Below are 14,615 nucleotides of genomic sequence, written 5' to 3' on the forward strand. Positions count from 1 at the left end.
ACTCATGCCTCCCTTTCCTGTCTCCACCCTGCGAAGCTGTCTGTAGCTGTGAGTGTGTGTGATTACCGCGTGTACCTTGTACAAGTGGACTCTGGCATAATTTGTCCTTTTATATCTGATTTGTTTTCTCTCAACTTGATGTCAGAATTTCCTTCCTTTTGAAGGTTAATTAATATCCCATTATGTGTATGCCCGCTGTTTGCTGTCACCATTTTGTGTAGAGAGGCAGGGACAGTGAGGAACTGGTTCAGGTTGCTGCACCTGTAGATGGCAGTGGAGGGCTCCAACCCATAACACGTCCTGTGGAACCTGCAGTCTTGCACTATGCTCTCTCAGCAGCCAGGACTCAGAGCCTGGGCGGCGCAGTGCCCCCACACATACAGACATACACATACATACATACAGTGCTTATTATGTGCATTGCGTTTTATTTCCTATTTCATTTCCCTTAAGGGGGGTGGAATTAGGGCATGCAAGCCTCATCTGCTGGATCAATAAGAAGTCAGAGATGAAAGGCATGTGCTTCAGCAGGTCTGCCTTCCTCTGGCTTGATCCCTCAGCAACACTGAAGAGGACTTCTTAAAAGACTGTCATCTGTTGCTGTGTCTGAATTGCTCAACATTAGACATGCCAAGGATGAACTTCTCCAGCATGTGCCCTGGAAGGAATGAACAGGGATGCTCATGGCAGCACCACTTGCTATAGACAGGTTGGAAAGAGTAGAAGCTTCTTGCAGGGCATGATCACTTAGTAAACTAGGGTGGAGACATCATATGGAATTAATGACTTTTATTTCACAAGCACACCTACATTTGCTGATCTAATGGCAGAAGTGTTCTGAGTGCTTTGTGGACATGACCTAACCTGACTAGGAGAGAGCAGGATGCAGCAGTTCAGAGCATGGGCTGTTGGGCCAGAAGGCCTGGGCACCTTGCCTTCCCCACAGGCTGTGTGACATTGGAAAAGTCAGTTATCCTCTCTGCACATTGGTTTCCTTATTTCAAAAAATTGGGTTAAAAGCAATACTATTTCATAGGTTTCTTGTGGATTTTTAAAATTCTGTATGTAGCAATGAGCTATATTTTGCAGATTTATTTGAACTGACCTGGAAAGATGCATTATTGAATAGAGAACAAACTGCAATATGATTTCAGTTATTTCAAAACATACAAGGAAGGAGAGGAAAAGGTCTGGAAAGATTCGTTTCAGATGACTAGTACAGAGACTTCATGCTTAGCAGTCATGTTTTAACTTTTTTTAAAGTGTCATGTATTCATGAATCACAAATGCCATTAAAAATTAATCTGCTGCAGGAGAGGGGAGTTGCTGTAGGTAGCTGTCCACAGTTCTGAATGTCCGGTAGGCGTCAAGGCACAGCCATGCCTCTGACTAGGCCACTTGACCTCTGGGCTTCTGTGTCCCAACAGTGTTGAGTCAGGGGAACTTTAACTGTGAAAATACAGTTAAAGGGGAGAGCAGAGCAGTGGGTAGCTTGGAGCAAAGCTGCTTAAGGCTGTGGAGAAGGAATGAAGGTTTGAAAATAGGTGTTTATATCCTGGGGGTAGGGTTAGGTGCAGTGGTTAAGGTGCTGCTTGGGAACACCTGCATCTTGTGTCACAGTGGCTGAGTCATGTCCCAGTACTGCTGCTTGTTCCAGCTCCCTGCTAATGTGCTTCGCGGGAGGTAGCAGTGATAGTTTAAGTACTTGGGTCCCTGCCACCCGTGCAAGGGACCTAAATTGAGTTCTGGGATCCTGGTTTTGGTCTAGCCCAGCCCTAGCTATTCTGGGAGTTAAGGAGTAAAACAACAGATGGAGGGTTTTGCTCTCTTCTTTCTCTACTTAAAATGTATTATTTATATGAGGGATATTTCAATTAGGGTTGTCTCTGATGTTCTACATGCATTACCAGGAAAAGAGCAAGGGAGAGCAGGGGGAGAGCTTGTTGGCTAAGGGCCTCTGGATCAGGTGGCAGCCAGCCACAGGATTGAGGGTGTAGCCATCAGATTTGCTGGGCACCTCTCCCGTCCCAAGGACTCCCTGGTCTGCTCTCCATCCTTTGACTTTCCAGGCTATGGAGTTGGGACTGGCCTAACTCCTGACCCAAATGAACTGTGTGAGCTTTTTCTCACTATCATAAAAAAATTATACAGGATAAATTTAGAAAGGATAGACATTATAGACAAACAGAAGAGGTATAGAAGCACCCATGATCTTGCATCCAGAGATAACTACCAACCCCATCAGCATGGATACTGTTCCAGGTTCAGGTATGTTTGTGTCATTGAAATGCAAAAACAGAACAGTGATCTGTCTGCATTTCATATGCTTTCACTTCACAGCAGCTGCTGTCTTTCCTTTCTCTTCTGTTCTAGTATCCAATGCTCTCTTACAGTATAATTAGTTTCTGTGGTCATTCAATGTTTCCTATGTCTGTGCAGAACGTGATACATGCCTCTAGTTTTTCACTGTGGAAGTGTGCTTTGGTGAACATGATGTAGCATTATCCTTGTTCCCACCTCATTCTGTCCTTGGTTGAGTTAGAGGAGGGACCACCGTATCCCAGACCTTTATCCTATGCAGTCTTGGCCAGGGAACTTCATCTGATCCTGGAAGAATAGGATTTTCCTCAAGGACTGCACTCAGCCGAGTGTGTGTGTGTGTGTGTGTGTGTGTGTGTGTGTGTGTTTAAGATTTACTTTCTATGTACTTTTTTATTGGAAAGGCAGATATACAGAGAGAAGGAGAGACAGACTGAAAAATCTTCCATCTGCTGATTCACTCCCTAAGTGCCTACAGTGGCCAGAGCTGAGCTGATCTGAAGCCAGGAGCTTCTTCTGGGTCTCCCATGCTGGTGCATGATCCCAAGGCTTTGGGTCATCCTGTGCTGCTTTTCCTGGCTACAAGCAGGAAGCTGGATAGGAAATGGAATTATTGGACCATGAACTAGTGTCCATATGGGATGCCAATCCTTGCAAGGGGAGGATTTAGCCACTAAGCCATCGTGCCAAGCCTGAGTGGTGTATTTTGTGACACCTTTGTGCCTGTGTCAGCGCTGCAGAGTGGCACATAGTCCAGAGCTCCTGCACATAGCTGACCAGCAGCTCCAGTGTCACTGTCTGCTAGGTGTTGTGCAGGGGTCTTCACAACCACTGAACGAGTTAATTTTCCCCTCTTTTCTTTCAGGGGACACTAATAGGATGGACCAAAGGCTTTAAGGCCACCGACTGCGAAGGGGAGGACGTGGTAGACTTGCTCAGGGAAGCCATCAAGAGGAGAAATGTAGGCTGTGGTATTGAGGCTCCTATCTGATCTTCCCCCTTCCCCTCAATTCTCTAACCCTGGCCTCTGCCTTCCTTGAGCTGATCTGTTCTTCCTCCCTGCTGGATCCTGTTTGGCCTGCACGTGCTACTCACAGGAGAGCTTCTTCCTTTGCAGGAGTTTGACTTGGACATAGTTGCAGTGGTCAACGACACTGTGGGAACCATGATGACCTGTGCCTATGAAGATCCCAATTGTGAGATTGGCCTGATTGCAGGTAAGTGATCAGACATAGCTCATTGGCCTGTTCCCTCCTGTTTTTCCATGATTTCAAGGGATATGGTGTGTGTGTGTGTGTGTGTGTGTGTGTGCGCGCTTCCATTATGCAAAGACTCTGTCCAAGGCAGAGATGACATTAAGACTGCTGTCACAAGTCATCTAATTTGTAACTTGATATCTTTCCATGAAGGGTTCAAGACCAAGGGCATCTTTTTTGTTTGTTTATTTGTTTAAGTATTTATTTTTGTTTGAAAGGCAGAGTTACAGAGAGAAGGAAAGACAGAAAGAGATCTTTCCTTTGCTGGCTCACTTTCCAAATGGCTGCAGCAGTCCGGAGCTGGGCCATTCTGAAGCCAGAAGCTCCTTCCAGGTCTTTCACATGGATGCAGGGGCTCAAGCACTTGGGCCATTCTCTATTGCCTTTCCAGGTTATTAACAGGAAGCTGGATCTGAATGAGAGCAGCTGGTACTCAAACCTACACCTGCATGGGATGCCTGCACTGCAGACAGAGGCTTAATTTACTGCACCATGGCGCCAACACTCTCCCCTCCCACACACAAAGGCATCTTTGCCAGTGAAGGAGATGCTGTAGAAAGGATTTACAAGTCAGGGCCTTGGAATGAAGCTAGACTGCAGTTAGATAGTGTTGGCCTGGGCCTGAGGGAGCTGGCTGTGGGTTCTGGCCCCAATGTTTGTCTCTTCTGCCCTCTGAGCTCTGGGACTCTTAGAGCTCACAGGAAGGGAAGGAGTTGGAAAGAAACATACAAGAATGACTGAGGTGACCTGTGGGAGAAACCCAGGAGTGTCTAAGGTGCATGGTGGATTCCAAGGAAGTGAGTGTCTTAGAAGTTAAGAAAGAGGTGTGGTTGGAACAGGCAAAGGTGAAAGGCAGAGGTGACTCCAGTCCGTTGTCTGGAGTGTGGGCAGTTCCTGGGTGTGACCAGTGGGTGGAGCAAGGTGGGGGTGTGCGCAGAGCTGTCCCCAGTGGCCGGTGAAGCTTCCCCTCTCTCTGTTACCCACCTTGTACTGGACAGGCTGCTTACTCTGTAGTTTTCTCATCTGTGGAAGGGGTTGCACTAGATTTAACGGGTAACCAGGGAGGCCATGGGGTTGAATATGAGGGTTCTCCTGACTACTGGGTTGGGAATAGTTCTGATACCAGGTCATAAGCAAGAGAGAAGAGGGTGACACTCGCAGTGGCTTGACTTTCCCAAGGCTAGGTGATGGTCCCTTCCAGCTCTGACCTCTGGGAAGCTTTGCATGCTTATAGCTCGATAACAATGATGGCAGGAGAGGAGAGAGAGGAAGAGGCATGGACCGTGTAATGAATAGTTAGCTCAGGGAAGAATCCTAGAAATATCCCTCCACTTTCTTCCTTTGTAACGAAACTACACAGGCAGTTGTGATTTCCCTTTTAACAGGTGAGAAACAGCCTTTGAAAGCTGAGGTTCTCGCCCAGGATCAGCCAGCGCCACGTCCCATGCTGGACTCACCCCTGTTGTCTCAACATCAAACCTACTTTACCCCTGTAGTCCACTGCACCCTCTAGGGCCTGGGGGTGTCTCTGGTGACTGAAGTCCCTCCCTGTTCCCTTCTAGGAACAGGCAGCAACATGTGCTACATGGAGGAGATGCAGAACATTGAGCTGGTGGACGGGGATGAGGGGAAGATGTGCATCAACACAGAATGGGGAGGGTTTGGCGATAATGGCTGCATGGACGACATCAGGACCCAGTATGACAAGGAGGTGGATGAGGGCTCCTTGAATCCTGGCAAGCAGAGGTGAGGAAGGCAGGTGTGGGCAGATGTGTACCTTTAATGCCAGTTATACCTTTATCCGATCTATGGGGGCATGCATTTCCATACCACAGACACTGACTTTGGAATGGTTGCAAATCTCCATCAGTTGCCATTCGAGTCTCTTAATGGGGTACAAGCAGAGGTGTAATGGGTTTGCTATAGGCAGAAGGAAGGAGGCCATTTTTCTATTTACCCCATGGCACTGTATAGCCAGTAGTGGTTCTGGAAGTGGGACAGAGGCTGTCAGAATGTCTGCTCAGGGCCGGTGCTACAGCAGGGGCATGGTGATTGAGTGAGCCCAGTTGGGGTGGCCTGCCTCAGGTCCAGTGAAGAACAGCATCCGCAGTCTTTGAAAAGCTGGCTGCCAGGATTGTTGACCTTTGTTCGGGGCCCGGAAGTGAATCCCAGGGATGGACAGGAGTACTGGTTGCCAATTATGTTATCATGTGTTACCCTGGGGCATGACCACTTGTGAGGTATATTCCAATCCACTAATCACCCCCAAAATCCTGAAAGTAACACATAGAAAATGCATATTTTTGCTTGTACTGTGCTGCATCTTCGCAATTAGGAGAGCGCGGGGCAGGTTGAGGTCTGTGTGGCAGGCATAGGCTCATCTATCCCAACAGGGGCTGGCAGACTTTTTCCATAAAGGACAAGACAGAAAATGTTTTACATTTTATGGGCCAGATGGGGTTTGTCACAATGAAGGTCTGCATCTTAATGTATAAGATAAGGGGATAAAAAAAATCAGAGGAAATGGAAATTTCTTGTGGTGGGTGATATCCAAAGGGGAACATTGAGCAGTCACATCATGAAATACCAGGGCCATGGACTCCCAGGGAACTGGTGGAGTGAGAATGTTGTTTGGGAAGAGCTTTGGCAGGGCTAAGCCAGGCCCTGGTAGTTCCCCAACTTCCTGTGGCATTAGTCCTTGTAGCTGGAAAGAAGGTGAGTTGAGGTAAGTGCAGTAAGACCAGTAAAACCCTCCAAAAAGAAGGAACTTTCTATTCACAATTCAAAATAAAAATATATTTTAAAAAAAAGAAGGGACTTTCTCTATAAATTCTGTATCAGGGCATCTGAGCATGGCACATCTCCTTCAGGGGCAGGTTTCTTCTGCCTTAGCTTTCTGTGGGCACTCCCATTTTTGGACCCAGAGTTTGAGGGGCAGAACCTAGCAGTTACCTCATAGTTACTGTTACTTGTGTGTTCTGGTGTTGGCGCCTTAGGCTGCTGAGGTCCTGGACAGGGACGGGAATGCAGGTGCAGTAGACACATTCCTGTTTCTGTTGGCCTCTGCATGTGGTGCTGGTCTAGCTCTGCAACACCCTCACCAGGGACAATGGAACCAGTGCTCACATACCCCTCTCCAGCGCTTCCTCTGTGCCTGCTCAGGTCCAAAGCCCCTTTCCTGCTTGCCCTCTTGGAGTTCAGAGCCTGGTCAAAGTGGAAGGGACCTATTTGGAGCACCCCTGAGGCACGCAGATTTAAATGTCTTAGGGAACAGCATCTGTAATTTCTTCAAATACAAAGCCAAGGAGAAACTCCAGCAGGACAGATTGGTAATACAAAGCCAAGGAGAGCAGGCTTTTGGGGCCAAGAGAAGGATTAACTTCTGCTTCGTGCCAACTCTGCCCCAGATGCCTGCCTCCTGCTAGCTTTGTGGGATGCTGGTTTGTTCTGCATTTTGTAGATGATGGCTCATGCGGCATGCTCACACTAGGCAGCTAGTTTGTGGCAGACCAAGGACCTGGGTTCTGGTTAATGCCACCCCAGAGCCAGCTTTCTCCCCCTGGTGTGGTCTTTTGCCTAATGTTTCCTTGGGCAGCCAGGCAGCTGAAGATGCCCAGAGCGTGTCTCCCTGACACAGACCCAAAGTCCCTCCAGAAACCACTGACTGATGCTGGGTTTCCTGTCCTCAGCAGCTGAATGTTCCTCCCCCAACAGGTATGAGAAGATGACGAGTGGGATGTACCTGGGCGAGATTGTGCGGCAGATGCTGATTGCCCTCACCAAGCAGGGCCTCCTCTTCCGAGGGCAGATCTCAGAGCGGCTCCGCACCAGGGGCATCTTCGAGACCAAGTTCCTGTCCCAGATTGAAAGGTGACATGTAATGGGTCTACCCGTGTGCTCAGAGATATTCTGTGGGACTTGCTGTCCTCATGCCAGGCTGAGCAGATTTGAGACTTAATATAAAAGCAGAGAGGCCCCAGCTGAGGGAGGGACCCTGGGGTGGCTGCCCATGTCCAACTGCAGCCATCTGCTGGCACTCGGAGCACGCAGGGAGAATGGTGGCATCCTCCCCACAGGATCCTACAGGGTTACACAGGAATTAGGGGAAGTCTGAAGTGTTATCCTTCTTTTCTTTAAAAAAAAAAAAATTATGCTCCCAGGACACGAAAGCAAAGCCTGAAAGGCTTCCAAACTCCTGCCCTCTGTCAAAAGAAACTGTTTCCTTTTTTGCTTATTATGTTCCCTTGAAGTTCTTAAGTGTGTGTAGACATTTCTTTGCAATCATATCTTTGTGTGTATTACTCAGTTTTTTCATGAAAACTTTCATTTTGATTGCTTTAATTTTTTAAAGGATTTATTTATTTTTATTGTTAAGTCAGATTTACAGAGGGAAGGGGAGACAGAGAGAAAGATCTTCCATCTGCTGGTTCACTCCCCAAGTGGTTGTAATAGCTGGAGCTGAGCTGATCCATGGCCAGGAGCCAGGAGCTTCTTCCAGGTCTCCCATGTGGATGAGGGGGTTCCAAGGCCTTGGGCCAGACCATGAGCAGGGAGCTGGATGGGGAGTGAAGCAGCTGGGACATGAACTGGCGCCCGTATGGGATTCTGGTTGCGTGCAAAGGTAAGATTTAGCCACTAGACTACTGCAGCGCCAGGCCAATTATTTTCATTTTTACAGTGGAAAGCTGTAAACAAATGCTAAAGGGAATAGTTACATGAACTCAATGCTTCTGTCATTTGCTTCAGCAGTAATCAGTTAATAATCAGACGGGGTTATCCACAAGGTGCCTCTAAAAGTTTATGTAGGAGGGCCTGGCACAGTGGCCTAGCAGCTGAAGTCCTCGCCTTGAACGCCCCGGGATCCCATATGGGCACCGGTTCTGATCCCGGCAGCTCCACTTCCCATCCAGCTCCCTGCTTGGGGCCTGGGAAGGCAGTCAAGGACGGCCCAATGCATTGGGACACTGCACCCGCGTGGGAGACCTGGAGGATGTTCCTGGCTCCCGGCTTCGGATCGGCACACACCAGCCGTTGCGGCTCACTTGGGGAGTGAATCATCGGATGGAAGATCTTCCTCTCTGTCTCTCCTCCTCTCTGTATATCTGGCTGTAATAAAAAATAAATAAATCTAAAAAAAAAAATTTAAAAAAAGTTTATGTAGGAAATTGAACTAAAAGAGGAGTTTTAGTTTGTGTAGATATGTTTTTTTTAAATCTACACATCAATTTTTTATAACACACATTTCCCATAAACTTCTTTTTAAAGATTTATCTATTCTTACTGGAAAGTCAGACATACAGAGAAGAGCAGAGACAGAGAGGAAGAATTGCCGTCTGATGATTCACTCCCCAAGTGACCACAACGGCTGGAGTTGAGCCAATCCAGAGCCACGAGCCAGGAGCTTCTTCTGGGTCTCCCATGTGGGTGCAGGAACCCAGGGCTTTGGACTGTCCTCAACTGCTTTCCCAGGCCATAGCAGGGAACTGGATGGGAATTGGGACTATGGGCATTAGACCTGGTGCCTGTATGGGATCGTGGGGCATTCTAGGTGAGGGCTTTAGCTGCTAGGCTACTGCCCCAGGCCCTCCCATAAACTTTTTTTAAGATACATCTATATATTCAGAGGTCTTTACGTCCATATAGGGTTAATTTAAAGCAAATCTCATACTTAATGACCAGGTATTTGTAAATATTTCTAATGTACTTCTAAAATATGTTATTTTGGGAGGCCGGTACCATAGTGTATCAGACTAAGCTTCTGCTTGCAGCACCGGCACTCCTTGTAGGTGCCAGTTTAAATCCCAGCTGTTCTACCAATACAGCTCCTTGCTAATGGCCTAGGAAAGTAGTGGAAGATGACTCAAGTCCTTGGGTCCCTGTACCCATGTGGGAGACCCGGAAAAAGCTGCTGGTTCTTGTCTTTGGACTAGCGTAGCTTTGGCTGTTGTGGACATTAGGGGAATAAACCAGCAAATCTCGCTCTCTTTGTCTCCCTTCTCTCTGTCACTTTGCCTTTCAAATAAGCACTACATAAATCTTCAAAAAAAATCTTCTGGTTATAAAGAAAAGATCTGTTTGTTTGAAAAGCAGAGTGACAGAAAGGGAAAGAGTCCGAGATCTTCTTTTTGTTGGTCCTTCTTCGCTAATAACTGCAACTCAGGCCGAAGCTGGGGCCTGAACTCCATCCTAGACTCATAGATGGGTGGGGAGGGTCAAAGACTGGGGGGGCCATCATCTGTGGCCGTCCTTAGCACATCAGCAGGGTGCTGGGCAGGAGGAAGCGTGTGCAGGACTCAAGTCTGACCGTTGATATGAAATGTAGGCGTTCCAAACAGTAGTTTAACCTGCGTGCTGCCATGTGTGCTCCAATATAAGAGTTTAAATAAATAAATAAATAAATAAATGCAACATAGTACTGTATCACACCTGAATTAGGTATTGATCAGTCTGACTAGTAAAATGGTCCATTAGTGTGCTTATATCTTGAATGATCTAAACCAAAATTCATTTGTTTGCATCAATATCTAAAGTTCACATGTTTGTACTGGGTTGATGCGCTTATTAAAGTCTCTTTTAATCTATAGATTTCCCCCTCATTTGTTGATTTTCTTTTTTTTTTTTAAGATTTATTTATTTTATTACAAAGCCAGATATACACAGAGGAGGAGAGACAGAGAGGAAGATCTTCCGTCCGATGATTCACTCCCCAAGTGAGCCGCAACGGGCCAATGCGCGCCGATCTGATGCCGGGAACCTGGAACCTCTTCCGGGTCTCCCACACGGGTGCAGGGTCCCAAGGCTTTGGGCCGTCCTCGACTGCTTTCCCAGGTCCCAAGCAGGGAGCTGGATGGGAAGTGGAGCTGCCAAGATTAGAACCGGCACCCATATGGGATCCCGGGGCGTTCAAGGCGAGGACTTTAGCCTCTAGGCCACGCCGCCGGGCCCCATTTGTTGATTTTCTGTGCAGTGTATTTTTTTTTAGCAAAAAAATATTTTTCCCCATGAGTTTCCTTTGTTCCAGATTTGGCTGATTGTGGCTCACAACATTTGACCCTGAAAACTTGGGGCTAGGCACAGATGTGTCGTTACATTCAGTGTTGAATCTTGGGACAAGAATATTTGGTAGATGTTTTTATCCGTCCTATGATGTTATCAGACATCGATGCTTATTCCTTAGATTTGTTATTTCACTGGAGTTTGTAAAATGGTTAATTTTTTTTTTCATTCATTTGTTCTTTCAAGAAAGAGGTGGGGACAGTGTTTCCATTGACTGATGCCTGCATCAACCTGGGCTGAGTGAGACCAAAGCTACAAGCCAGCAATGTGGTCCAGGTCTCGCACATGGGCAGCAGGAACCCAATGACTTGACCCATCAGTGTTGTCTTTTAGGATTCACATTAGCAGGAATCTGGACTTTTGAGCCACCAGCATTGGGTCACACAGCTCAAAGAGATCACTTGGGGAGTGAATCATCAGTCAATGGAAACACTGTCCCCACCTCTTTCTTGAAAGGACAAATGAATGAAAAAAAGTGGTGGGCAAGAGAGATGAAGCGTGCATGGTGAGGGAGATCAGATGAGCTACTGTAAGGAGTTGGAGGGAGTCAGTGACCACCGAGGGACAGCCCTTCCCTGTCCACTCTGCAGCCTTGAGATCTGAAGGAACCTCTGGTCACCAGAGGAATCTTCTTGTGCCGGGGGGCACAGCTTCTCCCTCGCATGCAGCCTGGAGGCAGATCCACTCAGCTTGGCTTTGCTGCTGTACAGGCGTGGGGAAGGGAGACACTGAGTGCAGAGGGCATGTGGTTCACCGTGGGGTGCAGGTGACAGCCGCTGCATGCCTACCCAGCCTACCCAATCATTTGCTTCTGCTGCCTGAGAAGTATCTGCTTTATGTGCTTTGACTTCTACTTTTCATTTTTTTTAATGGAGTTTTCTTTGAACACAAAGGAAACCATACCTGCATAGTGTCAGTTGGAAAATGGTGCTCCTGCTGGCTGTGGCCCATTTTACAGTGTGGTCTCCATGGGGCTTCTCAGGGAATAAGTGCTGGGGTTCCAGTCCCACTCTGAGCTTTCTATTCAACCTCTTTGAGTTGTGTGACCCAATGCTGGTGGCTTCATCTCTCTTGACCACCACTTTTTTAAAAAAAAAAAGATTTATTTTATTTTTATTGTAAAGTAAGATGTTCAGAGAAGAGGAGAGACAAAGAGGAAGTTCCATCCTATGATTCACTCCCCAAGCAGCCACAACAGCTGGAGCTGAGCTGATCCAAAGCCTGGAGCCCAGAGCCTCCTCTGGGTCTCCCTTACAGATGCAGGGTCCCAAGCCTTTGGGCCATCTTTGACTGCTTTCCCAGGCCACTAGCAGGGAGCTGGATGGGAAGCGGGGCCACCGGGATTAGAACCGGCATCGATATGGGATCCTGGTGCATTCAAGGCGAGGACTTTAGCCATTAGGCTACCGTGCCAGACCCAAGGACCACAGCTTTTTAAAAATAAATGAATGTCCTGTGACTTAAACTTCCCCCACCCCTGCCCTGTGGACTGCTCTGTGGATTGAGTACTTGAAAGAACTTGGTAAACAGGGTGGGGGAGTAGGAAGGGGACGAGGCCTGGAAGGAATCATAGGTTATAGTTGCACACCATTAAAAGAAACTTTCCCCTCGCTGCACAATATTACTTCTGTTAGAGTCTGGGAGCACCGATTGGGATAGACATTCTGCATCCTGTATCAGAGCACCTGGATTCTAACAGTAGCTTCCTGCTGATGGGCACCCTGCAAAGACAGCACGGATGGCTCAAGTCATAGGGTCTCTGCCACACACAAGGGACTGAGTTCCAGGCTGCTATGGCCCAGACAGTCCCAACCATTGTGGGCATTTGGGGAGTTAACCTTCTGCTGGCTTCACCCTCTGTCTCTGTCACTCCCTCCCAACCTGTCCCTCTCCTTTTCAGATAGATAGATAGATAGATAGATAGATAGATAGATAGATAGATAGATATAACAGACAGAAAGAAGTAAGTTCAGTGACCTGTGATTCTATCAAATCACAGGTAGATTTGGTAGATTAGATAGATTTTCCTTTTTTTTTTCTGTACGAGGACAAACTTTATAATAAACAAAATGCCCAAGCTCATACAATGCAAAGTGTCTTTAAAAAAAAATTTTTTTAAATATCTAATTTGAAAGACAGAGTTACAAAGAGAAAGGAAGAGACAGGAAGATCGAGAGAGATCTTCCATCTGCTGGTTCAACCCCCAAATATCCATGAGGCCAGAAATATATTTGGTTAGAAGCTAGGAGCCAGGAACCACTTAAAAATCCCCCTTGTGGGTACAGGGACCCAAGGACTTGGCCCATCCTCCACTGCTTCCCCAGACCACTAACAGGGAACTGGAAGGGAAAGGTAGCAGCTAGTACTTGAACTGGCACCTATATGGGATGCTGTAAACATTGTATCCCAATTTCATTAAGCATTCCCATGTAAACTCATGTTTCAGTTCTATAAAAATTCTGTTTTCCGGCTATATTGCCAGTAACCTGCTGAATCCTCTAAATGTCCATACTGTTGTTCTCTCATTCCTTCCCAAAGTATCACCTTTGATAGGCAGGGTTGTAATTGCACCTTGTTGGACATGGGACCCCAAGCTCTGAGGATGCACCATACATTGTCACTGGGGGGTTGTGAGAGGATCACTGGTCTAGCCTGGGGCAGCTCCCCCGTGATGGACATTTCTTGTAGGATTTCCACTCTTGTCAGATTGTTGTTCTCTGAGGAACAGATATATATGTTCTGTATCCTTTATTTACCTGCTCATTGAATATACCCATTCCTGGGCTCTCAGATGCCATATAGTCTAGTTGGGTGAGAAAGCAGAGAATCAGAAAAAGTTAGGTGGAAAGAGAGTTGACTCCCAACTAAATAGTAGAGCTAAAGAGAGGTGGGCTGGTCCCTGGGAGCAGGCTGGAGCTGCCAGCAGAGGTTTGTTTTGGAAACCCTGCTTGCCACTGTCCAAGAGGTAAGTTTAACATTCTCATCCTCAGAATCCTCTAATGGATCCTGGTGTGTGGGTTGCCACATCTCACAGGAGCCCCTGGTGAGGTGATGGGTGTTAATGCACCCACACTTGGGTTTATGAAGATGGTGGAACTTCCTTGGTGATCTCAGGCCTCCTTCTGCCGAGTAGCTGTTATTCGGGCCTTCTCCTGCCCAATGTGAAGGCCCTTAGGGCTGCAGAAGCCATGGGTTGTTCTAAGTAGGTCTCAAGGCCCAGGACACAGGCTCTGACACCCCACTGTGCTTGCCTGCAGCGACCGCCTGGCCCTCCTCCAGGTGCGGAGGATCCTGCAGCAGCTGGGCCTGGACAGCACATGTGAGGACAGCATCATAGTCAAGGAGGTGTGTGGAGTTGTGTCCCGTCGGGCAGCCCAGCTCTGTGGTGCTGGCATGGCTGCTGTCGTGGAAAAGAGGCGGGAAGACCAGGGGCTGGAACACCTGCGGATCACCGTGGGTGTAGACGGCACCCTGTACAAGCTGCACCCACAGTGAGTGTCCTGAGGGGCCTGGTGGAGGCAGGGTGGGGCTGCCCAGTGGGAAGATATGTTCTGCCCTTTTGTGGGACTGGAGTGCTGCATGGCGAAGTCACCCTTGAATGTAAATGACAAGGGGTGAGCCCCCGTGCCTTGGCCTCCTGGTTGCAAGGGTGGAAGCATTAGCCAGTCCATCTAGAGCCTGTTCCGCATTTGTGTGAGGGCAGTAGTAATGTGCCTACCGTGATGGCTAAGTGATAGGGATTTGATTTAATGAGTCCTTATGTGTCATGGCCTCAAGGTAATGTGCAGGTGTTATTAGCATACATTCCCCACATCTCACAAGGGCATATTGAGAATTGAGTGTTGTGCATGGTGTTGCGTGCTCATCAACTATTAGCTGTTTGTAGGTTTCTATTTTATGTTGAATTTCTTTATAAATGAAAACATGGCTTTTTAAAATAGATTATTAAAAAAATAGGGTGAGGGGAAGAGAGAGAGGGAAAGA

The 14,615-nt window shown here is 47.5% G+C and overlaps 1 protein-coding gene across 2 annotated transcripts in view; it reads left to right on the top strand.

Annotated features, from left to right (window-relative positions):
- Positions 1-14,615, top strand: part of HKDC1 (hexokinase domain containing 1) — a 42,496-nt gene that overhangs the window by 26,205 nt on the left and 1,676 nt on the right. For both annotated transcript variants that reach the window (XM_004583440.3, XM_058671173.1), the window contains 5 exons: positions 3,185-3,280; positions 3,437-3,536; positions 5,138-5,321; positions 7,290-7,445; positions 13,889-14,122. In XM_004583440.3, coding sequence (XP_004583497.2) covers positions 3,185-3,280; positions 3,437-3,536; positions 5,138-5,321; positions 7,290-7,445; positions 13,889-14,122 — 770 coding nt within the window. The remainder of the gene's footprint in view (positions 1-3,184; positions 3,281-3,436; positions 3,537-5,137; positions 5,322-7,289; positions 7,446-13,888; positions 14,123-14,615) is intronic.

Source organism: Ochotona princeps, chromosome 13 (genome assembly GCF_030435755.1).
Source record: "Ochotona princeps isolate mOchPri1 chromosome 13, mOchPri1.hap1, whole genome shotgun sequence".
In the NCBI taxonomy this organism is placed as follows: domain Eukaryota; kingdom Metazoa; phylum Chordata; class Mammalia; order Lagomorpha; family Ochotonidae; genus Ochotona; species Ochotona princeps.